This window comes from Pleuronectes platessa, chromosome 23, assembly GCF_947347685.1.
Source record: "Pleuronectes platessa chromosome 23, fPlePla1.1, whole genome shotgun sequence".
NCBI classification, from domain to species: Eukaryota; Metazoa; Chordata; class Actinopteri; order Pleuronectiformes; family Pleuronectidae; genus Pleuronectes; species Pleuronectes platessa.
In genome coordinates this window covers 12103214-12131026 of record NC_070648.1, presented here as the reverse complement: position 1 = coordinate 12131026, position 27813 = coordinate 12103214, and the positions used below count along the sequence as shown (strand labels likewise).

The 27813-nt window shown below is 41.6% G+C and overlaps 1 protein-coding gene across 1 annotated transcript in view; it reads right to left on the bottom strand.

The window, feature by feature from the left end:
* Positions 1-27813, bottom strand: part of nrxn2b (neurexin 2b) — a 605543-nt gene that overhangs the window by 513932 nt on the left and 63798 nt on the right. Inside the window, exon 2 of the mRNA XM_053415562.1 lies at positions 18867-20276. Coding sequence (XP_053271537.1) covers positions 18867-19578 — 712 coding nt within the window. The 5' untranslated portion in view covers positions 19579-20276. The remainder of the gene's footprint in view (positions 1-18866; positions 20277-27813) is intronic.

Sequence of the window (27813 nt, the reverse complement as noted above, 5' to 3'; positions counted from 1 at the left end):
GAACCGCTTCCCATTTTAAGAGAACTCCTGTGTAATATGACGAGTGGCGGACAAACTGATGTTTTCTGTAGAAAAAGAACAAAACAGTCGCACCTACAGCTTTTGTTGCTTCTTCACATTTTTCATGCACCGATTAATTGTGGGTCAATCCTATTGTTCAACGAGGCATTTTGGTCTCTCTTGGATATACAAATTAAGACAGATTCAGGACCCATACACCAACAGGATTAGTTTGTGACACAACACCATCTCTCACAAAGGCTCTCCCTCTGTACAACAGAAACTTTGATGAAAGTTTTGCACCAGAAACTAAATGTGATTTCTGAATGGAGTACTTTGTGTTTGCCAGGCACAGACAGTGAGCGAGACACACTCTGGCCTCAACGTTTCAGAAATAGCTGAATTTGTTTGAGGAAATGAGTTTGGCCTGTGGCAGTGCCGTACCCAGAACAGGGCTCCAGCCTCTTGTTCTGGATTCGGGACATGAATTTCTGCCTGAAATTTCTGCATTATTGTCCCTTCCCAACCCTTGACCTCATCGCCAGCCCCTCGCTGTCCCCCATCGGAGGAAAACATTCATCATTCCCGTATGTGAATGTAGCAACGGGCACATAGGCTCTTTTTCCGTCCCTCAATGAGACAGAAGTCATTGAACCATGGTGAGGGAATATGGAGGAGGAGGTGGGGTGGAGGGTGTACCCAGCCATTGTTTCAGTCCTGTTCAACAGAGTGGAATTGAAATGGGATGGGGGTGTTATGTAAAGGGACAGTGTGCAGATTTGTATATGAGCAAGGGAGTCAGTGAGTCACCAAACAGGAAGGCTCCACTAGGAGCACAGCGGGAAGAGCCGCCGCTGGAATACATACAGGATGAAGAAGTGTAACGATGGGTGGCATGTCAGTTGTAGAGCGTTTCTACTGAAAATGACCCCAAAATATTTCACAGACAGCAAAATACAGCAAGCAGTATTATATGTAATACCACATGAGTTATGGATGAACACAGACTCAGGATGTATACATTATGCTAGGTTTTTTGTTTGATTTCTTGCATTTCTGTACAGCTGCTGCTGTTAAATTTTGCTGCACATGAACATGACATTTGTATTCATACTTTGAAACCTCAATATGTTTAATGGCCAACTGTATCAGTATTGTTTTAAAATCGTTAAAAGGAATGTTAAGTGATATAACGTGATGCTGAATCTAGTATAAGAGCGGATGTAGTATCGAAGACAGCTGGTTGGTGGGATTACAAACTGCATGGCCAGCTGCCTGCCTGTTTATCGATCCCTCTCTGTCTGCTAGTTAGGGTGGACTTATTTTCTGGTGAGAACTGCCTCTGAAGTGACAACTTCAACCAAAGGCAGGCCATACAGGATACCTATTGTTGGCATTCATGCTCACCCCTCACTCACCCCCCCCCTAAACGCTCTAAGATGAGAGTGTTGAGCTGCTCTGCGAGCTATTGATGTGTCACAGACAAATCACTGCAGTGAAAGTTGACTGGACTCGAGGCACGCTGCCAAAAACCGTAGGAACAAAAGAAGGGCTTTGGAGGAGACGGAACAGAAGGGAGTTGACTGGTCTCCTTTATTTGCCTCCTCCTCGCAGGCACTCTCACACTCCAAAAAGCTTGATCACTCATGTAGGCAGGTCAGAAAGAGTCAAGCGTATAATACATGTTTCAGCAACTTAGGCTGTCAAGCGTGAGTGTCAGAATTTACTGTTTTTACCAGCTGGTAAGTGTGGTTGGTTTTCTCACTTAGGCTGTCCTTCATCTGTCTGCTGCCAGTGTTTGATGCAATCAGAGTTGGAGACTGCTACAAAACAGAAACGTTTGAAGAAAATCTGACATTAAGGCAGTGGCACCTTTCTATTGGAAATTCAAGTGTTGCTCAGCTGGTCACTGTGTGGTGGCTTTGGTCGTGAGCAACAGGTCAAAGGACGATGACAGTGGACGCAGACAACGACACAGTGATCAAGTCCTGAAAAGCCAACTCCTGCTCTCACAATAATTTAATGAGCATTAAATACGCTTCCATTCCAAGGGGAAATCAACACAACGCCGTTAGCATGTTTAGCCTATTTTCTATAGATAACATTCTTTATGTTGTTTTGGCCTAGATATAAGTTGTGCCTGATATCAAGGGAAATCAATGTTTTATTTATTAATATAAAACATTGTCTGAATCATACTACACGATGTTGGTACGAGTTTCCACCTTCCAGTCAACTAGTGGTTACCATTTATCCCATTCCACATTATGGAGGACAGTTTATATGTGGCTATATATTTTTGTGTACGTTAGTAAAGTGAAAGGCTTTTTATATTTTTTAAATAATGCAAAAAGTATTGTGACTCGAGTTGATCATTGGTTGATTTGTTTTGCCAAACAGTCCCACAGCAGCTGGAGCAGAGTTCCTTCAGCAACACAAAGCATTTGCAGTCGTCCCTTATTCCCATTTGTACAGCTGTAACACAGCGTGATGTAATCTGTTTAGTATTTTAAATAGAGTTAGTCTGAGCATTGTACTAGGGTTAGCCTTGATTATTTCATCGATCGTTCAAGGAGATACCATCATCTAGTCATAAATGGGTTGATGGTGCTGTAATTTAATATTGTGTAAAAATATTTAACTATATATTATTTAACTAGTTGCAAGTAAAGAGCATGTTTTCAAATTTGTGTGAGTCTCTATGATCAAAATGTCTTTTTTGATAGACAGCATTAAAATTACGTTACTTAAGGATTCACTTTTTGAAGGTTCATGGTCATTGATTAATTCGAACAGGTTTTTTTGTGTGATATTTATAAAAGCACTTGGTTATTCAATCATCTTTCAATTATTTTCATTTCATGACTGGTTACATTTGAGTGATTTAATTTTTATTGTAGTAGCAATTCCAAAGATCCATGTAGTTACTCTTTTAATGTTATGCTTTTGTAAAGGTTCATATCATGTGTCACAAGATTGTTGTTTAATGCTGATGCTATATAGGATGGGATCAAATAACTCACTATATTGCTCACAATCAAAGGAAGTATAATAGTGGAATAGTTAAGAAACAGTTTTTTCGCTGTGAAATTCCTAACTATTCATTTTGAAGAATGAGATCATTCTGTCAAAGGCTTTTAACCAGGACTTTAATACTGTGACAGGCCATACTCTTAGAAATAAAGTTGACAGTAGGATGTTTTTTTCTTTACTGTGTCGGAAACTTCCGACATTCCATCTATATTTACCTTTACCTTATTAACTACGTCTGTTTACTTTTGTTTTGATTTTCAATCTTAAAAGTTTTTTTTATTATTTTGATGCTTTTCAACTGTTCTACATCGTAACCATGATACTGCAGTGTCTGTTTGGAGGCAACAACTCACATTTTCCCCAAGTTACTTTGAAACCCTGAGAATGATCCACATTGAATGGTAATCTGATCGATGTAAAAAAGACAATTCATATTGGAAAGGTAAAGGATCAAAATGCCGTATTATTCTATACATTTGAATTTCTACACCTCTTTATGAAAAATCATTTCAGTTCCCATTTCCTCAGCTAATGGTTCAATAAATAGGATGAATAAAAACTCTGCAGCTGGACATTCATGTTTTGTTCCTCAATATAAGATGAAAGATTTTGAATTGAGGTCATTGGATCCTATTGAGGCCACGGGCTTTGAATAGATCACCCAGATCCGCTGCATACAATTTTGACCAAACCCATATATCTGCAAAGCACTGAAAATAAAAGGCCACATTTTGATTGGAGACTGTTTCTACATATCTAAGGCAAACTATCTGACTTGGACTGACCAATTCACCCATGTTATCTGATGATTGTCGAGTTTTCATGAGACCACTGTGTATCAGCTTTCAGATTACACGGTTTGATCTTGCGACTTCTAGATTTGCTTATAATATTGAGCGACAGTTATTTCCACTCAGAGGGCCTTTATCTTTATCAATTGAAGTAAAACGGAAATAATTTTTTTCTAATACCTTTTTTGCTTACACTTTGGTCCAAAATTCATTGTTATATTCATTTGGCAGTGGGTTTAAATCTGGATTTCGGTTAAATATTATTTAATTTCTTCTTCACCCTGCTTATTTTTTCTTTATGATAACTATCTTAATGAATTCCCTTCCAAGACAAAACTGCCAAGCTCATCATATCAGTGGAATGTCAGGGACTGGATTTTGTCCTAATATTAAATCACTTATTTCCCTTTATTTGCTTGATCTTGAAATGAAGAGTTCTGTGCCTACCAGTCACAGCTATGCAGATTTCAAATGTACAATTTGTCAATCAGATAGGATCATGATTGAGGAGGAATGCTGAATGTATAAGAAATATGCTCCACATTTCCAAGGATTTGCTGAGAGAGAAGGAGTGAGTCAAATCAATGGGAATGTCTGTTAGAGCAAAATGATAGGTCTCTGATATTAAAATATAATGTCTGTACCAACTTCAGCAATGTAAATTCAGATTTTTGGGTTGCGTGACAATAGCTGCAAGCTCAGTTACCGTCATCAACTCCAGTCTTGGAAAAGAGCTTAAGTCTCCAATGACTAATGCAGAAACATTTGATGATCCCAGAATTAAACTGCTATTAGTTTAGTCCACGCATGTGCAGTATTGTGCATGGATCTTTCTTCTTTGCTTTCTGTGCCTTCATGTTAGTGACTAGCTGTATGTCTTCCCCAGACATACAGCAACAGACAGCTACACCTGTACCAGACTTTTTTCCAGCGCAGGGGGAGGAACAGTGTGCGGTCAGCATTACGTGCAACATTTCACACTAGGCCTCTCCAAACAGCGGAGGAGTCCAGTCTGTGTTATTTCCACCTCAGTGGTATTCTACCTGCTCACTGGCCTGCTCCCATCCCTGCTGCCCGCCACCTGTGCGGAGCGACAACACATACAGGCCTGCACACACATCACCTGGAAAAACCAGGCCATATCACAGTAGTTACCTGGCTAAAGACTGACAAAATAAACAGATCCGTCTCTTGCCCACCGGCTCGTGCAGAATCCGTGTCCAGTTGAGGGCTGGTTTGTTGCATGCATGTTTGTGTGTGAAATAAGTATAACAATAAATGTGTCACCTTGGTAAAAACCCAGCACAGTCATGGCTCATTATTAACATCTAAGTGGGAGGAAATAAAGGGATAATTCCAGGTTGATCCTTCATTACAAGATAGTGAGAAGAACTATAATGTCTCATTGTCTTGAAGGCATCATGGGAATCTGTGCATTATTGGTGCAAAGCTTGCCTATTCAATTTATCTCCCCTCTCAAGGGCCAAAACTGTCTTTGTCATTAAGAACACAAATAAAACACATGTAATTCATTATTGCCCCATCTGCCCTTTATTCAGAAAATCATCATGTTTTAGTGTGCAGATACAGAAAGTGATGGTCTGTGCTCATTTTGTATACATAGAAGCCAAGATCACACAAACAAGTCAAGAGAAAATGTCCCCGATGGAAGCTTCGCGTCATGATGCAGGATCATATAGTTTAAGGTCCACTAAGAAAGATAATCCACTCTCTTGTCTGTACAAGCTGGCATCCATCCACCAATCGGTGTTCAAAGGGAAATAAGGAGGGTCAGATTTATTGGTATTCAATCACACACTAAAGCAACAGTCGTTCCTGGTGATTACTTTCAAGTAAAGTACTGTCAAGGCTTCTGCCTATGGAAGCTCCAAGAGCAGGGGGAAATGGAATCACACTAAAGCCAGCGCTGCCTTTTCTCTATCACAATAAAATGGGGAGTTGGCATTATCCTCTTGCAAGAAAAGGGAAAGGTGAGCTTTCGGCACGTAATAGACCAGATGTGGTAAAGCGTTGAAAGGGTCAGAGCATCTTCTGGAGTTAAACCAGAGAGAATAGCGCCAGTGACAATAGAGTAATAACATTTTTAAGCTTGATCAGACATGTGAACAGCGGAACAATTCTCTTCGGGAGTGTGATTTATTTCATCTTCTCTCTCTACTCTCTCCCGCTCTTGTTCTTTCTTCCATATTCATGAGCTAAGTCTAATTTTTCAGTATTTCACAATTTACAATGCTACTGGTGACTTTGTATGACTTTGTTGCAATGGACGGGCCCAAATTAAAGGGCTAAACAACAAGCATGCGGGGGAAGGCGATGCATCTCCAAGCTGTGAAAGATGATTCAAATAAATGCATGGCTTAGTGGAAAACAGAGACAACAGCTGGCAGTGAAAGCAAGACTAGAAGCTGTGCTCATTGTATAAACTTGGCATGAACTCCTGGTATAACAAGATTAACCCTATTTTCACAGGAACTATGTTTCTGCACTGACAGTGAAGTCATGTAATTCCTAACATCCAGAATGACCTCCAATCTGAACCCAGCCCTTCAGTTTAAGTCGCCCCCTGGCAATAAGCCCACTTGGTGGAGAGGGGAGAAGATAGGGGTCAACCACTATCACTAGCACACACTGCCCGCGGCATTCTAATATTTGCAATTAGTACTGTATGTCCTGTTCAGGCTCCAATAGTCAAAAAGCCCTTTACCAAGAAGACTGTGAGTCAATATTTATCTTCCCGCTAAGTTTTTGAGCAGCGACGCCAGAGATGTGTGTCAATGTGTTTGTGTGTTTATGGAAATGCGTGATTAAGTCCTTTTGCTGAGAAGGATGGCTGTGAATAAATGTGCGGTGCTATGTTATGACAACTGCTCAAAAAGCATGCAAAGACTGAATAATTACAATAATCATTTCAAAATGTCTGTTTTTATGCATCAAATTAGCGTATTATCATATTGACGCTTAAAACTGAAAACTGTCATTAAGGTTCACGTCTGTCTGGTAAAACACAAGTTTACAGAGAAAAAAAAGCGAAAAGTCTCCCCTTGTTTTTGTTGTATTCTTTGTTCCTTTTTTGTGAAATTTCTTTCAGCCATCTATCGACCTGCCTGGGAGACACAAGCAAGTCTGAATGTCTCACCACTGAGGCACAAAGTCAGACTTCCACTCCACATACATCCCCTGGTCTATGCATTTCCGCAGACACACAATCTATAGGCCGGCATCACTACTTGCCCCCAGCACTCACAGTGTGCCCCTCAAGCAGTTTAATTTCCCCTGACAAATGGGCAATCCATCAGAGACATAAGCCCCTTCTTGGGGCCATGGGACAATTGTGTTACTACTACAGCAGTGTTGTTATGTCATGCAGTGTTTTTTCTGTCCACCAACCAGCCCTCATAACAACTGTGCCCTCTCTGCATGCACCATCCTAAAGCCTATCCCAATGCTCTGCTGTATAACTGATGAGCTTCTACCTTTGGCAAAACTCTTGCGTTGCTAGTATCATGTTCTTCTCTCAGCCTTGCAGGTGAAGCATTACAGGCAATCCTATTTGTGACCTATATCACTCACTCCCCTATTTTCTGTACAGCATGGCGCCCAACGCCTCAGGAAATTAGGCTGATTCACAAGGTTATTGCCCAATGCAGAGAGCACAGGTCTAATTGTAGTTTAGTCGGTGAGAACAGGAAGGGAATTATGTCTCTTGCTTTCGGACAGGCTGTGTCAGATAGCCACAGCTCCTCGATAAGCCCACTTATTTCATTAAAAAATGCTTGAGTCAAATTGGAAGCAACGCAATGAATAAATAAATAAAAGCAGAAGTTTTATCCTTGATGTTGTCAAGTCTCGCTTAGCTGCGAGGCGGGAGAGCTCTGATGAGCCACAAGCGCAAACAGCTTGCAACTTGAGTGACGGCATTACAGCAGCAGCACATCAGCAATCAGACCTCATTTCCTAGTAATTTGATGTCGCCGACGCTGTATTAACTCCATAGGTGGCCCCGTCTGTTTGGAAGGCTCGATAAATAAATAAATGTCATAGAACCACTGTGGTTCACAGGAGATCTATAAACTAATAATGAATGCCACCCTGCTTGTGCAGAAATCATCGGCGATGGCAGCTTTGCTCCTTTAAGTAGTCTCTAAGGGCCTATTTGAGTCCTGCGTGTTGAGATCAAGGCCTTTTCCTTTGGTCTTTTTTTACCTGCATCAACAGTGTCATAAGCCTAATAATACTCAGGGTTAAGGGGCACGATAGAAGGCATCAGAAACGTCTCTACTCCATTTTAACAATATTGTCATATTACAGTGGCAGGGGTCTTTGGCAGTCGGAGGGAGGGGGATTACAGTCCTCTTTTGAAGCTCAGCTGGCAGGTGCTTGATTGAAGTGGGATCCCAGGAAGAGGGCAGGGGCTCAGGAACAGTGAAGGTTTTCCCACAGTCTGTGTCGACAGCAACATGTTCTGAGTCTCAACACTCCTCTATGCTCTCACGCCTTTTTTTACACCATGCTGTTTCCTCCTCCCCCCTGAACCTTTCTTCTCCGCCTCCCACATATCAACTTCCAGAGTCAATGCACAGACAAGTTGTCCAGCAGAGGACCACAGGGGGTCACCTGATAAATGGATCTCTTATCAATCACAATCCAGTCAATCATCTTTTTCACCAGCAGCCTGGGGTTGAGGAGCAAAATTAAGAGTCTGCAGGAACCCAGGGAGGAGGGTCGGGTTTGTGCTCAATGCTTCGCTATCTTTCTCTTTCCTCTCTTTGTTGACTTTCTTGCTACATCCTTGCACACGGCGGTTCGATAAACCGAGCTGTGGTTGGCTCCCTTCAGGTTTAGGCTTAGAGTGCAGAAGCTATGAAAGGACACAGTGACTCAAGTCGCTAGACTGTGATAAAAACAAACGATGAACATGAGGAATACCTCCTCAGAGGATTGAGTTAATATAACGGAAGGGCAGAACTTACAAAAGGTCTCAAGTTGAATATATTAATGCATAAAGGATGTTGCTGGTGTGTGCCTTTCAAACCTACTGATTTATTGGGTTTCACTAGTGACCCTTCAAAACTATGACACGATAGTTAGTGCTCAACCCAATTGAAAAAATGCAGAGAATATAAAAAGGAGAATAACAATTTCCTATAAGCAAACATTAAAAGCAGTAAACTGATGTTTTAATATATGAAGTGAGTAATATAGAGCATTTTCAGAGTTAAACATAGCAATACATCTGACTAAGGCTAGAGAGAAATTGCTGAGCCAATACAGCAGCATTTTAATGTGCAATCATATATAAAAGATATTACAACGCTGTATTTCCCAACACATTTCCTTTCAAACATATTGACCTGTACACTGTGCATTATGACTTTGGATCCCAATGCCCTTTTCAGTCCAATATCATATGGACACATGCACCTTTAAAAGATAGTGGCCTTGGATTCATGGAACTTCCTTTAAGCAAACAAGTTCCCTACATTTGAATAATTTAGATATTCAGTCTTCAAATCTTTAAATATGAAATGATTTCGGTGTGCAGGTAAGGTCTCAGTTCGTTCACAAATGGCAGGATGGAGTCGCTGATATTGAAATGGGACATTCACTAGTGACTGCAGCTTCTGGAGAGCCACCTGTCTCTTAATTAACGGCGTACACAAATAGTCAGACCCTGAGGGTATGAAAAAGGAGTAAATTGCATTAAGTGACCCACCGGATATACTCCAAAAATCCATGTATATGAAATCTTCAGCAATTGACGTGAGTATATTAGGGCACTGATGCTACGGAGTGAAAACAGGCCATCAGAGAATCCCTTCATTGATCGGCTTTGTTGTTCCATTAGAAAAGCTGTCTAATGTACTCCAGCCATGCGTTGTTAGACATACTATTAAATCACAAGTGTCATAACTGTCAATAATCGTCTCATCTGTAAATATTGTATATCATGTTTGAATAATCGTAATGCTTCACTGACATGGTCTCAACGCATTTGAGAATTTAATGCAACAAGGACATATTTTCCTTTCTACTTTTAGCCATATGTTTCTCCTGCAGCTTAGTGAGAGACGCGATGGATAGCAAGTGACAAGTGACAGGGATGTGTGAGCCAGACTTCTCATTCACTAACCCACTCCTAGAGTGACAGCAGGGGTAGAGAGCAAGCCTTAATTGCATGTGACGGCAGATCACGCTGGCGGGGACCTTCAAGCCAATAAGGACTCACCTGAGAAAAGGTTAAAGATGGTGGTGGACCGGAAAATCCGATTGACACCATCCAAAGAAGACTCTTGCTTTTGTGCACCTAACCGACAGACTTCCTACACCACCAGGCCTTTTTATCAAGTCAAAAGAAAAATCATTATTGTTCTTAACATTCACTGACAACTTTTAGTCAGACAACTTTACCTATAGTCTTCATACAGCTCAACAAAAAGCAAGAATATGGGGGGTTATGGACGCTGATCTGGAGCAGTTGTGTTTTGTTAAAAAATGTTGGAATAGAGTTAGAGATTTAGATTGTAGGTCAATATACTACTTATAAAAATCCACTTTCACTCTGGCTCAATTTTGTTCTTCAAATAACTGAATGTGTCCACTTCCTGGACTTTGGTGTACAAATTCAATTATGAGATTGGATTAGCTCTAGTAAAGTGAAATTTAGCAAACAAATCCATCCTTACCATATAAAAATGGCTATGCAAGCATGTGAATATGAGTAAAATGCCATAAAACCCTTCATACTGTCAATTGGTCGGTTGTCTTAAAAATGTGTCCCTTTACTTCGAAACATAGTGATTATTTGTGGCTTACAGCATTTTTTTTTGCAATATATTATAGTTTTTAATTAAGATTATATATTTAGATGAAAGTAGCACGGCCGCTCTGATGAAGACCAATAGTAATGAGATACAATTAAGAATATAAGCATGGGGGCTTCAATAAACGTTATCAGTGTTGTTGGTTGGTGAAGGCTTAAAGACATGACTTGGATTCTGTCCACTGTGTTGCTGATAAGGTTATCAATAGAATGTGTTCAGGGCACGTTAAAGGCCACAACCTTATCATTAGCACTATACCATACTTATTTAGGTTTACAGGACAAGATAATTGGGAGTTCAATTATCAGGCAGTAACCCCCCCCCCCCCCCCCCTCCACAAACTGAGCACAAACTGTCTCAGTGTCCTCCCTCACCAGTGGGAGCAATTATCACCATGAAGTATGACTGGTGGAGTGTATGAGGGTGTCCCCGCTGCTCTTCCTAGCCTAGTTCTGTCATCTTACCCACATAGTACCACTCAAATTCAGTGCCCTGCCTCACTCAACTCCCATTTTAAGAACTACGGATTATATCTTTACACATGTAAAGCTTTAACATTTTGAGCCATAAGGTTGAATTTGCTGAAAATATGCTTAAATGCTGTCCTGCCCAGAGGAATGCGATGTTACAACCCAAAGAAAGAAGCGCTATACTTCCAGTACAAATGCAGCTAAAGCCTTCAGATTTGGCAGACAAGAGCACACATTAGGAGAAAACCTGAAAATATATATTAAAACGATATTCATCTTCTGTAAAGGTATGAAAATGTACGTTTTATTCTAACAAAACGCAGAATGTACGATCATAAAAAAAAACTTGATATGTCAAAGGTGGTTAGGGTTACATATTTACAGTGGCCACATACCATTTGCCTAGTTAGGTTTTCAAAAAAATTAAATGGCTACACAATGTCAGTACATTACAGTCACGAGTGAATCAAAAAGTGAAGATATGATTGGATCAGTTTTGAACACTATTGAAACTATACATCCAATTGTTTTGGAAGAAAATACAGCCAGGATTGCATACAAACTTAAAAATATCACTCCAAAGTCGAAGTTCAGTGGAGGGAGCACCACATGGTCAGGCTACTTTGATCTGGCGTTGCTGCCTCTGGTCCTGACAGCTCGCCATCATGGAAAGGAAATGAATTCCCAACTTTATCAAGGTATCTTAAGGGATAATGTTATAGTGGTTGTCCGCCGGCTGAAGATGGGTAGAAACTGGGTGATGCAACAGGTCAATGACCCTAACCATAGAAGTAAATCTACTACAGCACAACTTCCAAAAAAGAAAATCCACCTTTTGGAGTGGCCCAGACAGAGCCCATGGCAGACCTTAACCCGGCAGAGATGCTGTGGGTTGAGCTCAGAGCGCTGTTCATAACATCTCATCCTAAGACTACGGCTGAGCTGAAGTGGGTCTGTAAGAGAACTGTCAAAAACTCCTCCTGAAAGCTGTACAGGACTGACTATTGTGTACCTAATAAAAGCTCTTGTTTGAGTTATTGCTGCGGATGTCGGAATACTTGTTAAATCTAAGGGTTCACTTACTTTTCCCTCCAGGTGTCTTGAGTGGATACGTTAAAAAAGGACACTGTAGAACTTAATGAGTTGTGTGTTATCAACTTAGGGACATGTTGTTTGTCTGCAAATGTGATTTAGATTATGATCAGATCAGTTTTGAAGAATTGATCAAAATAACCAGGTCATATAGTTTTAAATACAGCTTCTTATCAAACAAAGGCATTAAAAAACATCAAGTTCATGGGTCTAAAGAGTGGTGCTGAGCTTTTGACATTCATAAATTACAGCAGCTGATACACCTAGATTTGTCTGGCCTGTTGGGGAAAATAGCATCTGTTCATGGCAGACCCTGTTAAAACATCTCCACAGGCTATAAAAAGGACAGTGTGCGTTTGAAGTTGACGCCTTAACTCCCTGAACACAAATCTGCCTCTCCCTGTCTCTTCCTCTCTGCAGGTAGAGGCTCGCCTGAGGTCATCTTGCTTTAAGACGGAGGGAGGAGGGATTCCTTTTCCTGACATGCGGGGTCCAGCCCGGTTAACTGCAGGGCTCCCTCAGGGATCCAGGTTTCTGCCATATTCCCAAGTATATAATAGAAAGTGATGATGATAGTGAATTGAAGAGTGGTGAGCAGTAATAAGCTAAGCAGCTGTTTTTGAACAGTTTCCGACATGGCACTGTCAAGTGGAAAGGCCTGCTACGTCAACACTTTCTTACCTCATAAAGGGTGGTAAAGTGTTTATATCACGGCCAGAGAAAACTGCGACTATGGACGGATAACATCACATTTTCTGTGACATTGCCAGATACCATTTCTTGTCACAAGTCAAGAACGAGGAGTAAATTGTATGCAATATAACTGTGTAGGTGTGGGATGATAACTTTTCAAATGCAAACCATGGCTGATTGCTGATCATTTCCCAAAAATGTAGTACCCATCATGTCATGTCCTTGTGAATTTTGGATTATCAGGTCTAAATATTAAGAGATCAATATTAAAATGTACAGATAAATTATTGTAATTGCTGGACTAGAAATTGCATATAGCTCAAGTGAAAAGCCAGCCATTACCCAGATATTATGATATGTAGATAGCTGGTGTTGGCCAAAACAATTTACGAAATAAATGTTATGCTTCAGATACATGTCTTTAGCTTTAACACTTGAAGCCACCAAGTGTCGATGGAGATGATTTGGCGTCACTTTTGGGATGCAGTCATAAGACGTTTTTAGAAATGGCCTGCGGGTGAAATCCGGAGACTTGGCTAAAAAGTTTACCCAGAGTTTGCATTTCACACAATGCAAAACACAGCAGGAGGTTCACTGCATAGACGCGTTCACAACAGAAACTAATCCTCCACATTACTCAGGCGAGAGGTGGTGCAGCTGGGTGCAGCAGGCAGAGGCAGAAATTGACGTATCAACTCCGCTGCGACGTTGCTTTTTCACTACTAAATTTTGTCCAGCGCATGTCAGAAAGCAGCTATATATTCTATGAGTTCAGTCTATGAATAATACTGTCTGGGCAGACTAAGGCCAGCTGGTTAGAATGCTAAGTTCAAAATAAGTAAAGTTATATGTATATTAAATAAGTAAAGACTTAACATTGACGTCGCTTTCAACCACTCTAGAAAAAGCATGAAAGTTACAGGAATTGGGTTTTTATGCTGAACTCGCAATGTTTTTCCTAGAATGTTGAGTAATCAGCTCTTATTGCCAACATTGGCCTTGAAGTGGTGGTGCTTAAAATTTGAATCAATGTAAAGTAATTAAATTCACTGATAGGTGCATTTGCAAATTTGTAGAGGGAAATGACCAGAGAGATCAATAAATTCAATAAATGCTGATTATAGGTTTTGTATTATACTGAATTCCAGTTTGTCACCAGAAATACAAGAGTCACATTAACAAAACATTAATCCTGTTTTTCTATTTGTTGTTTTTATTGAATTCTAATGAGGTGACTGTGCATTTCAAGCCTGACAAATGGCTTTAAAATCCGGTGCAAATCCAGCCCCGGTAGCAACCTGAACGACTGTTCAGCCTGTTGAGTAAATTAATGTATTAATATCTCAGGCAGTCATTATCCATGAGAGCTCATAGCCGACTTGCCCTGCACTGTCATTTACAGGTCAACAGAGGATAAAGCCAGGGTCAGCATCAATTATAAAAACAATGGCCCGCAGAGGCTATAATGACAGTCCCCAATAGCAACAGGCTTGCACATAACTACTTCGAAATGGAAACAGAATCTCTGATTATAGCACGAAAGGTACAGCTACACAAAAAAAATGTCAAGGTTATATGTTAGCTTGCATCTCTTTGAGCGTTCAATGTCATTAATGTGAGATAAAATCGAACACTTTGTCACTGGTATAAGGTTGGAAAAAAATTGGCAAAACAAAACCTTCATCTACTTGATCAACGTCAATGAGCAAAATGATTAACCCTGTTGGAACCAGACATGGATGAAGGGTGCTAACAGCTGCATGAGATCACTGCTATATATTTGCATGAAGGCAACAGAGGATAAAGACTTTACAAAAGACAGTAGCAGGATAAAAACCTGCGCTCGAGGCAGATGAGATGGCGCAGCCTCCGTAAATTACAAAAACCTCAGCTGTCATTTTCAATTTAGAGATTGTACAGATTCCAATTTAGGCATCCATTCATCATTGCAAAGGATTTCTAAAGTCTGGAAGACAATATGTTTTGTTTTAAATTAGACCTTTGTGGCTAAAGGCTTGCAATTATTGTCCAACTGTACAGGCTATCAAAGCACGAGTGTTAAATGTGCATCATTATTCATTTATGTAACACAGCCAAGATTATATTGTAATAACGTGGCTCTTCTCCTTTCCATCTCAGCTTCAGACAGACTTGAAGGCCACTTCTTTCTGTCGAAATTCATTCACTCTCCGTATGCTCTAATATACACATCAAGGCCTGCCACTTCCAAAGCTTTGTGTTCATGAGCAAACAGCATTTATAAGTAAAGGGGAGGGTAGAGAAAACCCTACATTTCTCCATTGAACTCTCTCTGTGTCTTATCCGAATAAATGCTAATACTGGTGCTGTTGTTGTACTTATGATTTATTTATTTAGGTATTTTTCTTAAATTATTAACCTTAATTGTTATAAACCATAGTCAACACCAGTCAAAAAATAAAATAATGACTTTTAATCTTCCGTGTTAGCATGACTTTAGTTTGTAAATGCTATTAAGAAGCTTTTAAAAAGTCATGGTATTTGCCATTTTTATAGCATTTTATAGCAAGCCAATTAAAAAATTTGAAGCAGAAATAATTAAAAAAAACAATACTACTTTTACAATTCAAAAAATATATGTTTGCTTACTCTTGTTACTCTTAATTAAGGAAGAACAATTTAGGATTTCTCTTAATTTAAACCATTACATTTTATTTAGGATATGACATGTTTTGCCCCACAATGACGTATAATGCACTTTGCCTTTATCAAGAAAAATGGCAGCTCTTGTGATTTGTGTATTAGACTTGGCAAAAATTAACCCTATGACAGCTACAGGAACAATGGTTCTGGAGGTGCTGACATGTATTTTCAGAAGTTAGCACAACAAATAGAGTTCCATTTAGGACAGGGTAATAATTATGCACTCCTTAATCAAGGTATGTGTACTTCAATCAACTTGTTAGTAGGGCTGAAACAGGGAATGAAATGAAACTCGTGAAAATTCCAGGATCTGTTTAACTTCATTTAAATTATTCTTCGGTTTAAAATGATCTGTATATTTGGTAAATAATAGACATTATTACTATTTTAATTGATTTCACATGACTGTTTTGGTCCAAACATGAGTGATCAAGTGATGATACCAAGTGTGTCATACTCAATGTCAAAAGTATGCCAGAAAACGGGGTCAGTAAACAGTACAAAGCATGGTGGCCACTGATCGTGTTCTGGTTATTTACAGCTATTTATAGACCAACATCTGGAACTTGGATGTGTGTAATAGGATCAAAAGGAGCAAAAGATAGAGATAGACCCAATAACTATCGGTGACTACAGGGAGTTATTGCGAGTCCGTTGGGAATGAATGTCAGTGTCAAAGGGGATGTAGTTTATAGTTTCAGTGATCCAAGAAGGCAAACTTGTTCTTCTGATATTAAATCTCTGAAAAGGACCATCAGCTAAATGTGTAAATGATCAAGTAGCATTTCATGCATCATCTAGACGCAGACACATGAATACTGTATATCGCAAGTGCCAGGTCGCATCATTAAAATGGATCCCATGAAGTGATATGTGTTCTTCCTCTCTTTGGTGAGCAGGCAGCCGTCCTTTAAAAACAAGCATTGCTTTGACATCACCCCTTCCCCACAGAGGAAACAGAGGCGCGGCACGGATTTGTTAGTTCAGACATCTAAAGTGTCTTAAAACCAACTAAAAGTGAGCAAGCGATAGACCTTTACATCCCACGCACATGTTGGATGAAAGGAACAAATACACCGCTGCTCTGGCAGCCATAATGACCCAATTTACAGTGCTCGAACCAAAGAACATCTCCAAAAATAAATTAACGCTGATCAAATGAATCTCTTCCTGCAGTATTTCTTATTCTTGCTATCCTATCCACTTCTCACTGTTGATCAGTCACCGCTCTCTCCGCATTTCCTCGTGATCCGTTTGTCTCCTCCTTACTTCCATCTCCATTCTCTCCCTCTCACTCCATCATACTGTCTCTCTCCATTTCAAAAGGACAAATGTTTCCTGCAGTCACTGTAGCACTGCATTGGTATTCTGCTCTCAATTTAGCCAGGAGCCAGGCAGCAGTATCTGCTCGCAGCAACCACACAGCAATCTGACACAGAGCACACAGACAGACGGGGAGGAAAGGATTGAGGAATTAAGGAACTGTGAAATATGAGACAGACAGGGTGAAAGACAGACAAGCAGATAGACATATTGCTGTCCAGCCGTGACATCATGTGCTGTGCTGAGGGGGCTTTAACCACCTAGAACTCATCCACAAGAAATGAAGGATTGAACATTTGTTTGGCTTCCTCAAGGAAGCAGTAGACGACACAAGACAGACTCTTGAGCTGCACTGTTAAGGCCTGCTCTAAACTTTCTACATCAAAACAACTTAAAGACTTTGATCTAAATCGTGGCTGCAGGCTGATTATATTCGTATGACTTCATATCTATCAAAAGCAATTTACAAACAAAAATATGAACAAAATATTCTGTTTGTTTCTCTTTCAGCGCAGCCACAGCTTCTCTGTGAGTACCACAAAATTGCGAAGCCTTCAAACAATCGGCACATAACTGGCAAAGTAATTCTTATCCACCTTTTGAAGGCTCTGTAATTACAAGTCGTTTCATCCAACAGAACAATGTAAGAGCTGCTGAGGCTATTGATTATATATGGCTTTTGTAGTACATATATTAACAATATTGATAGAACATATTAGAGGAAACAAAAGAGGGATAAAGTAGGAAAGTCAAGAATGATAATGCCTTTCCTGATGTCTGCATTGGGAATGAGATAATTCACAAGTAAGGTGTGCAGATGGAAAGAAAGGGAGGAGGGAGTTAAGTGCGAGAAGAAGGGAGGTAGGACTACGAAATACTGACAGCGGGCAAAGGTGAAAAAGAGATAAGTGGAGTAAGGGAGTGAATTCGGGAAAGGGCGCAGAGGAGGAGGGAGGTGAAGAGAGATGGAAAAACCCAGATAGCCTTGAGAAGAGAAGGCGGGTAAAGGATATGCCGCGAGACAAAGAGAAACAGAGAGATGGATGGATGAAGGACAGGGGAAATAAAAACCACAGATATGGAAATGGGATGCGTCAGTGAAGGAGGGAGCCAGAAGTTTAAAACAGAACAGAGTTTGACATGAACTGACAGCACAGGAGCACAACCCAAGAGCAAGTGAAGGCAGGAGCAAGGTGCATTCCAGAGACAATAAGCTTGGAAAGAAGACAGAGAGAGAGGGAAGAAGGAAAGTCTGAGACAACAGAAGGAGACAAAGCCAGTCAAAAGAAGACCTACAATGTGCCATTTTGCATTTGAAATGTTCTGTTTAGATATTCAGCACCTTTGATGTTAAGTATTGTTTAAAAAAAGAAAAAATCCCAGGCACATTCAATGTAGCACCTGAGTCACATAATCCTAGGCAAGCTTTTTTTTTCAAGCAAAGAATATTCTTTAAAACTATTTGACAATAATACACTGCAAAATGTCTGCCTTAAGTAGCTCTCTCAGAAAGCAACACACAGTTCCTCTGAGCTTTCATGAGGTCGACATCTCAAGTAAAACACTCTACTAGAGCAACTTCCTTCCACCCAACACCAAGACATAAGTCATTTATGACCTCTCTGCAAGAGATTAAGAGAGGCCATGGAAAGGCTATTTGTGTTTCATTTATACACATCAGAACGATGCAGCTTTCCTTTGCAAAACCTTTCACAGCACTGTCCCCTTAAGGAAATGAATTGCTATCAAGACATCCCAACACTTCACAGGTAAAGGCCAACTCTCGCATCTAATGACATAGTATAAAGATTTCGAGGACCTAAGCAAAAAATAATATCCTTACCTACAACAGATGGATGTTTTACTATACAAAAGGGGCATTGCACAGGAACAATTTAATTAAATCAGGGTTAAGCTGGCACAATATGATGGTCCCTTACCTTCTTTGCAGTACTTCCCCTTGAAGCGGGTGTGGGTGCAGTCACAGTGAACTTCTCCATACTGAATAGAGCAAAACCCTCCATTGAAGCACGGGTTCTGTTTGGTGCAGAGGTACTCCAGGTCGCTCTGAATGCCCTGGCTATTCAACAAAGTAGGAGGCATCTCCCCGACCTTCAGATTGGAGATCAAGCCCTGGAAGGGTGGCTCGTACTTTACTGTACTGGACGTCAACGCAGAGAGGCGCACATCGGGTGGGATGCCACCTACAAACAGGTCACTGACCACCGCCATCTCCTTCCTCTTGGACTTGACCTCAGCCACCTTTGTTTCTCCATCGACCATCAGGAGGGTCTCACGAAAGTTGCGGGTGAGCAAGACCATGTGCCAGCGGTCATCATTCACTCCTGTCTCCATGTGCAAAGTGGCCGGCTCGGCACAGTGGATGGCAAAGCGCAGCTGGAGGCGCCCGCCAGCTATCAGCAGCTCCAAGAAGTCACAGTTGCCACCATCATCCAGGTAGAGTACCAAGGACTTGCTAATGTTGGTCTTGAGACTGAAGCTCAGCTCGCCCACTGATCCAGCTTCCCAGCGCCCATAGCGTGCCCATTGGCCAGGCGCCCCACCAAACTCCAGCATGGTCACTGTACTGAGTAGGCTGAGGATGGCCAGGGGCCACAGGGGCCAACCCAGGAATCTTAGCACCCTTGTCATGGTCTAAGTTCCCAAGTTTCCCCTTCTGTACTTAATGCCTTACAGCTCTACTGAACCACAGAGACTAAGTTCAGTGCAGCTAACAGATTTGAAATGTAAACAGCAATTATTATATCACACTGAACAACTGGGATGTAAAGCTCAGTGGGGAATGTAATCCTCTCAGGGGCCCCTTCTAAAAAAATTCTAATGAATCAGCAGTTATTTCTCCTTCTCTCTGATGTGGAAAAACGCTTGTCCTTATCCTGACTCTCTCCTTAGTCTCTCCATCAGTTGGTGCCTCTGGGACTTGGAGAAAAGGAATGAGCAATAGCAGGAGAGCAGTAGAGGGGGTGGGGGGTATGATAATTGCCAAACAGTCGTTTCTTCAAAAGCCTCTTAGTCTATCCTGAACTGAAAATAGAAGCTTTGTCTCTGGAATCCAGATCTCAAAGCAATTTCCAGGAAATGTGAGCAGCTGCCGAAGGCTTGAGGGAAGAGTCATCCGATTGTGATCTTTCTTCAAGGGGTGTGCAAGCAGAAGAACATTTGCAAAAGAGAGGGAGTGGTAGAGAATACGGGTATTAGAGCTTGCCGGCGTCTGATAGAGCATATGATGTGTTCATGGCTTCAGCGTAAAACCATGCTTCGCCTGAAACCGATCGACCACAAAGGTTTATGCAGGTATGGGTCCCATCATTGTGGGGGCAGGTCGGGATCTGAAAGAAACACAGACACATAAACTGTTAATCACATGCGAACATGATCCAGTTTACAAAATACAGTGGGTCCATGTAAAACAGTTTTTTACGCCTTAAAAAAGCCTTTTGAGTTGAGTCAGGTTGCATACCTCCCAGAGGAGCCTGAGAAATATGAATGTCATATTTCATCTGCTCACTCTCGGTCATGTCAATAGACTAGTCAAGCAATGTTATGAACCCTAACAGAATGACTTCATTTGCAGATAGGAGAGTTGTCATAGATGTGGAGATTTTTTTTTCAACAGAATATAATTGATGAATCGCATCCCCGCCACTCTGCCCCACACATACAAACACACTACAGACATTCATATGCAAATGCTCACATCGTTAAAATGAGATGTGTTTCAGAGTGGAGTGCGGCCGAGTCTATAGCTGGGTCTTCACCCAAGGGCTTGACCTAATCCCGATCCATTATTTATCATGTGAGATTTAATTTCCCCCTCACAGTAAGGTTTACAACCAAAGCCAGGCTCGCCCCTGCTCACAATCCCTTGTGCTATTCTGCCACGACTTCAATGTGACAACAGCATTGACAAAAGCTTACATGCAGGGGTGGGGAGGGAGGGGGGGGAGTAGGAGGGAGCATAAATCATGATCTCAGAGGGGTGAGATGGAGGGAGCACACGGACATGTGAGAAAGAAAAAAGGGAGGAAAACAAATCATGTTGCAGCATTTTTTCACAGTCTTCAAATCAAACTTTATAGGGTTGTATTTTTTTCATGCTTGGCTCAAGATCATTAAAAAACTTTTACCTCGATTATGATTAAGGAACAATTATACTTTGCCGCCCCCCCCACTTCGGATCACTCCGGTCACTTTAACCCTGAGGTCTTAGCTGTGAGTGTCACATCACGTGTTGTCTGTGGCAGGGGAACTGCACGCACGCACAATGTTAAAGAGTAAACTTCAGTACTGTACGTGTCCTAATAACTTCTGTTTGTGTTGGTGTTTACTGTTAAAGTGTAAAGTGAGCACAGGTCAGCGAGGCGGGTGATGTGCGTCTGCCCTCATCCTGAAGCAGCACGTCGGGGCCGCCGCCGAGCAAGTGAGGTTATAAACGTCAGTGAAGATAAAACATAACATGTTAATTGCCCAGCTCTTCTACAACTATGAACACACTGATGATAGCTTCATAGCAAATGATATTACATTTTTTCACAGTTCTACCAAAAGGGTGAAATTTATATTCATGTGATGCTTCATCCCATTAGGGTAATAATTCCAGACATATTGACATTTACTAAAACTTTGACTAATCAAATGTGTTTCACTCTGTACGATTGAAACACATTTTTTGTCTTGGCTGTGCTACCGGGTTGGTTTTGATGACCAACAGATACATTTGCCATGCCACAGTGTCAAAAATCAACTAGTATTGGTACTTTGGTGGATACCAGCAGAGAGCTTATTAAATCAACCATTCTTTAACCAAATCTGTGTCCCTTTTCACTAAAGAGATTTGGGATATTTCCCTTGCCAAAATGGGTATCCATTAAGTTATTTCTGTTTGGTTGGGGATTATCTACCACACGAGACCGAAGCAGTGTTTCTTTGTCTTTTCACAGTGTTGTGTTTATAAAAATGTTGTATGTCGAATTTCCGTGTATCCTCCATGCATTATGTTGCCAGTTATTGGGGGGTTGTGGCGGGCTTGGCTGATGGTACTATTGAAACCCAAGGACACTGAGGAAGCATAACAAGCCTCAGGAGATAACCAGAGCTCCAAGGGTTGTGCTGTGTTTGGAAATGTGTTTGATTTTGATTGATTCTAGTTGTGTGTGCAGCTGCCTGCATTCGGCAGTATGATAGTGAGGTGTTCATGCGAACAGTTTGAGTTTGTGTGCGTCTATATTTATGCCAGCATTTGGGATTACAATTTCTGTCATACTTTATGTCACAATGTCTCCTCTACAGCACCTCACCGCAGCATTGTTTTTACAAATGACTTGCACAAACCAGCGTTGGTCCAGTTTCAATCCAAAAATAAAAATGTCCCCCCCCCCCCCAACTGCTAGCGTGACATCCATTTGCCTCGATTCCGTCCTGAAGAAAAAGGACAACTATCTTGCTCATAGTGCTTGGCTAGCTGCAGCAGAGTAAGGCAACCAGGCTGAAAGAGCAATGTGTACCCAGTCTCATTTAGCCTGACATGCCTTCTAATCCAAGCAAAGCTCTGCAACCCTCAGGATGACTGCACGGTCATGTGAGCTACCACCGACCCATTTCTTCTCACATCATCCCATGAGTAGTGTTGGAATGAGCTTGACAGAAACTCTGCTCCAACCGAGTCCACGCCGCAGTGGAAACCATTCATGTATTATCTTAATTCCCTCACTTGTGACAAAGATTGGATTTTTTTTTATATGGCAAAACCTGTTTAATTTGTACAGTCTGTCACACAAAAAACATCATATGGACCAATGTATCTAAATGCAACACCTGGAACCAGGATATAATTGTAAATAATGGATTTGAGCCAGGTATTTCCATGCCTGCTGCAGCAATGCACAAAGACAAACAAGTTGCTAACAGAAGAACTTAGAGATCGATAGTATATACACTAAATGTATAAGGTTAGATTTCTGCTTTCACAATTTCTTCAAAAAGATCCAACTGCTATGATCCCATATACCGTTAACATTCTGAGTAAAAGCAAATCAAGCGTCTTGTCAACAATATCAAATTGGTTGTGGAGGTTTTCAGTCTGAATGTGATACAAATATATGACCACCTGCTTTCTTGTGTGTAGTTCGGGGACTTTCACGGTATTTCTGTGGTGTTGTATTGTGGAATAAAGACTTCCACTGTGTGTGCAGGCTTGTAATATTCTTGGAATAAATGTGTGTGTTTTGGTATTTAATCCATCTCTTGCAGTGCATCGACTTGTCCCCAGGTTCTCAGATTCCCCACAGACCACACTACACCTGTTGTGTGAAGCTGTGCCAGGCTTTCATCTTCCTTCTTCTGCAAACACTCGGCTCAAAGACAATCATCTGAAGTCTGGTTTGAATACCTCTCTGCCCACTAGTGCAACACAGAGTTCAGTGCGCAGTGCGCAGAGCCTTTTTTCCCCTCTGAGGAGGGAGACACCTTTATTAGAACTGTAAATATGACACTGAATCACTTTTCAAGTGCACTTGAAACAGCTGAAGCGTATGCAGTATTTATACAGCACAATAATCTAGAGAAACGATAACAGAGGTGTAGCGCACACAAATATTTACACATAAATCGGGGTTTTTTTCAGTGCACAAAGACACCTACTCAGGTGCATTATAAACACAGTTTCCACATGTAAACAAGCGCGTGCACACACACACACACACACACACACACACAAACCATATCATAGTCAGGCAGGAGCCATTAATCCTTGTCTGTGAGAAGCTCAGCAGTGTACCATCAGTCAGCGTGAGGCTGCTGCTGCTGCTGCTGTGCTCTAATTAACCAGAGAAGCCTGCTGAGCCACTTTCAATATTCCTGGTCAAGATTGAGAACACAGATTTGAGAAAAAAAGAGCTGGTGTGAAAGGGAGTTGGAAAAAAACAAATACATGGAAGAGGTGGTGTCCAGATGTCTTGAATAGCATGAATCAGGAGAGGAGGCTGGAGAGGTAAGCAGAATGGAAGGTTTGGAAATCAGACAATTCTGTTGGAGCTTTATTTCTCCTGCCAAAACACTCTCTACATGAGCTAATATAAAGTCAGTGTAGTTTGAGATTAGCCTAATTAGAAAATATCTTCATTTTCTTTTACTCTTGCTATCATAACAGCATGTTGATTTGATGGCAGATTAATTGGTAGAGAAACTGCGTATATGAGTTTCAATCTCAAGTCTGACATTAATGGAATGGAGCTCTATGATTAATAGATTCTGGGATTGACGGGGAAACTGACAAAGACTTGATAATGTAAAAAAAAAAAAAAACACACATTCCAAAGAGGAAATGAAATGAAAATAAATTGAGCTAATCAAGATTGTGGAAGGCGAGCTCCATGACACAGTCCCCCAGTCGTGCACCATGTGAGCTAACACAGAGGTGAATTGCTTTTATACTACATCAGACTACTGGCTTTGATCAGCCTCGTCAGCTGTAAGCCACCAGTGACTAGCGCTGGCTGTTACTGCTAACAGCACTTAGCCCTGATGAGAAGATGCTAATGAAACAGATCAAGGGGCTTTAGCCTTGCTGTTAGCTCTGTAACCACCAGATTAATAATGACTTTAGAGGCACTTCTTGTTGCTCCTTTCGCCGTGACACCTCGGCAGGTTGAATCATGGGGAGAAAATGAATATGCTATCCAAGCTGAAATGTCGTGAGGACGCAAAGTGACGGCAGTCACAGGGTGAGCTGGGAAAGACTATAAAAAAGGATATAGTGAACATTCTGAAGCTTGTTTTAGGCTCTGCAGGAAAAGGTCAACCACATTTCTTCTTTATCAATCAATCAATAAGAAGAGGCAGACCGGATTGGAGGCTTTGGGACTGTGTGGGAGGAGAGGTTGTTTTCAACTAGTCCGGCTTGTTGCAGATCAATTGCAGACACAAGACGCAGTGGACCCGCCTCTGTAGATGGCAGTGCTGACAGCCATAGATGACAGAAATGGAAACATGAAGGCACAGAAAGCCACATCATGTAGGGCCGTGACAGCCGAGACTGGAAGACACAGGCCTCTCAGTGTTTGCCAATCACTCATAAAGACATTATTACGTCCCTGATCGAGCCAACAAAATGGCCGACAACGGGAGAGAAGGGAGTGAGACTGAGCATGGGGGACAGAAACGAAGAGGAAAAAGTGACACTCAGCCTGCCATGCTACTTGTGACACAATCACAGTGACATGTAGTAACACATGCACTTACAGACATCGTCCCCCGCATAACTCCACCATTAGATCTGCGTGCCATCAGCCAGCCTCATCACGCTGCAGTGTAATGTAGCAATAATGCAGTGAGACAGAGGGAAGGAAAGCTTGACAGGGAGTTTCTGCACTCGCACTGTAACATTACCGTCTGGCTCCCTGCTCATCCGAGCTCTAAATACCTCTTTCACTTGTCCTTCTCTCCTATTTTTTCCTCCCCGTTTGACACTAACCTCCTCATAATGCCTCTCATTTCCCCATCACACCCCTCCCTCCTCGTACTCCCTCTCACGGCTCATGCCGCCATCCATCATCATCTAACTTTGGTTCCACCTACTTGCAACTGTATGGAAGTGTAAAAGCTCACAGATGACCAGGTGTGGCCAGCGTTGAAAGTGTAATTCTAAATGAATCGGTGCAGCGTGCATGCTGCAGAAAAATGGATTAGCCGTTGTCTGAGCCCTAGGTTAAGCTTTGTTATGTTATCACTGTTGCGTGAGGGGGGGCAGTGGTCCTGGATGAGTATCAGTGTGCCAGTGGATACAGCAGGTGAAAAAAGCTGCACTTTGAATACTGTGCTTGGGCATATTATTGGGTGTGTGAGTGTGTTTGTGTACGTGTACATATTTATAGTGATGTACGTGAGTACTCAAACACAGCTCTAGGCAACAAAAGTATAGTTTCAGTATGCATGTTTAGAAGTGCTGCCTTCCTCTCTCAGCTTCCTTGAGTAAGATACTGAAACCCTACCTGTTCAACTGTTATAAGTTGCTTTGCATGCAGGAAATGTTAAATGTTTGCTGGGGGCGAGCGAGAATGTGGCCGATTAAGTTTGTGTGTTGGAGTGCATATGCCTCGCAGCATGCGTGTGGCTGTCTCGGTGCCTGCAGATGTTTTGGTAGGAAGCGCAAGGCTCACTGGCCAGGCCGCAAGACTCTCCCGTTCCAATTAAACAGCCCACAAGCCTGCAGCTCTGCTGGCCTTATCTGGGGAGGGGGAGGGAGAGAGGGAGAGAGGGAGAGAGGGAAAGCGGGACAGAGGGAGAAAGGGACAGAGAGACAGACAGAGGGAAGGAGGAAGTGACAGAGTGAGCCAGCATGTAGGAAAGACAGAGGGGGTTGGAAGGCAATAGGAAGAGAAGTGACAGAATAAAAGGATAAGTCACCCCACAGACATCCTGCCAAGCAGTACTTCTGCATATGCTCGCTATCTTCCAACTCCTGCCCGTTCAAACAAACACATACACAAACAATCTTTCCTCCACTCGTTCCTTCATCTTCACCCCATCACACACAGCAGAACCTCAGTGTGGAAAGTGATGAACTGATGGTGTGCAGTTGACAAAGATATTGTGTGTATTTTGGTAAAGAAAACATTGCAGTGTCAATACAGACACCGGGTATTTTCTTTAGTCATTGAAAACTAGGAAAAAAAGACTAATTTAGTATCAGTTAGTTGTTGTACATGAGTTTTGTTTAATAATGAACAAACAAATTGGTAAACCTAACTCAGTCTAGGGATAAATTTAATTAACTGCGAGGGGGAACCGATTTTATAAAGATACAAAAATAGTGAATGTATGTGGTTTGTTACGTCACTACTGTGTCCCTTCTATTCTACATTTAGGCATATAAGTACTGATCATCAATCTAAGTACCTGTGGATACATGAGACTGAAACTGCATTTGCTTTTAAATTGTTGTTGTGTTTGCAACTGTGAGATTGCCTCTAGAAAGCTGCAACAAAAAGAGGGGCCATTAGCAGCTGTAAATAGTGGCAGCTATCCCATCTTTCTTGCACGTTTATTGGGGCACTGGCAGGTGCAATTATGGTCCACAGGTACCTGAGTGGCCAATAAGGGCAGCAGCAGTCAACAAGCATATAAAAGGGAAGATAGGTAAAGCGATCCCATTCAGGGAACACAGGCATTGTTCCTTTATTTCTTATGAGGCCATCAAGAGTTAAATTGGAAGTTGGTGAAAATGTAAGTATAAAAGGCGGATTTTCATTAATGTTTTGAATTTCAACAACGTTTAAATGCCTGGAAACATAAAAATAAAGGCAAATGCTGTTGCTGCTTGTTCATGCTCCTCTGTAAAATACAGGTTCAGGAGCCCCCACGAAGTCAAACACCATAGAGGCAGCTGGCTGTAATATCAACACAACCGGCTGCTTCACAGGCTGCTTCGCCTTCTCATCACGAATGAATTATGGAGGAATGTGACAGGCAAAATAGGAAGGACAGCAGATTGAAAGAAAAGGATGTGAGATAGAGCAGGAGAGGGAGGGACACCGAGACACACAGCAGTTCAGAGTGAATTGGCTGTGGTAAATGACAGTCGATTACCATCTTAAATATACTGTCAAAAACCTATTTTCTTCACTCATGCCACAGGCCTGATATTTGCATCTTATTAGGGCCAACTTCCCAACCTCCCCAAGCACCCATTTGCCTATAAGTCACCTGTGCATTCGTCTTATAGGAGTCCCCTTTTTATGTGATAGGAGAGATAGAAGGCTGAAAGCTGGGGGAGGCCAGTAACGTAACCCCATTTCAAAATTTCAAAATTAAATAAGCCTTATGATAGTTTTTGACAGTAATCACTATAATGGATGAATAGAGATTTCC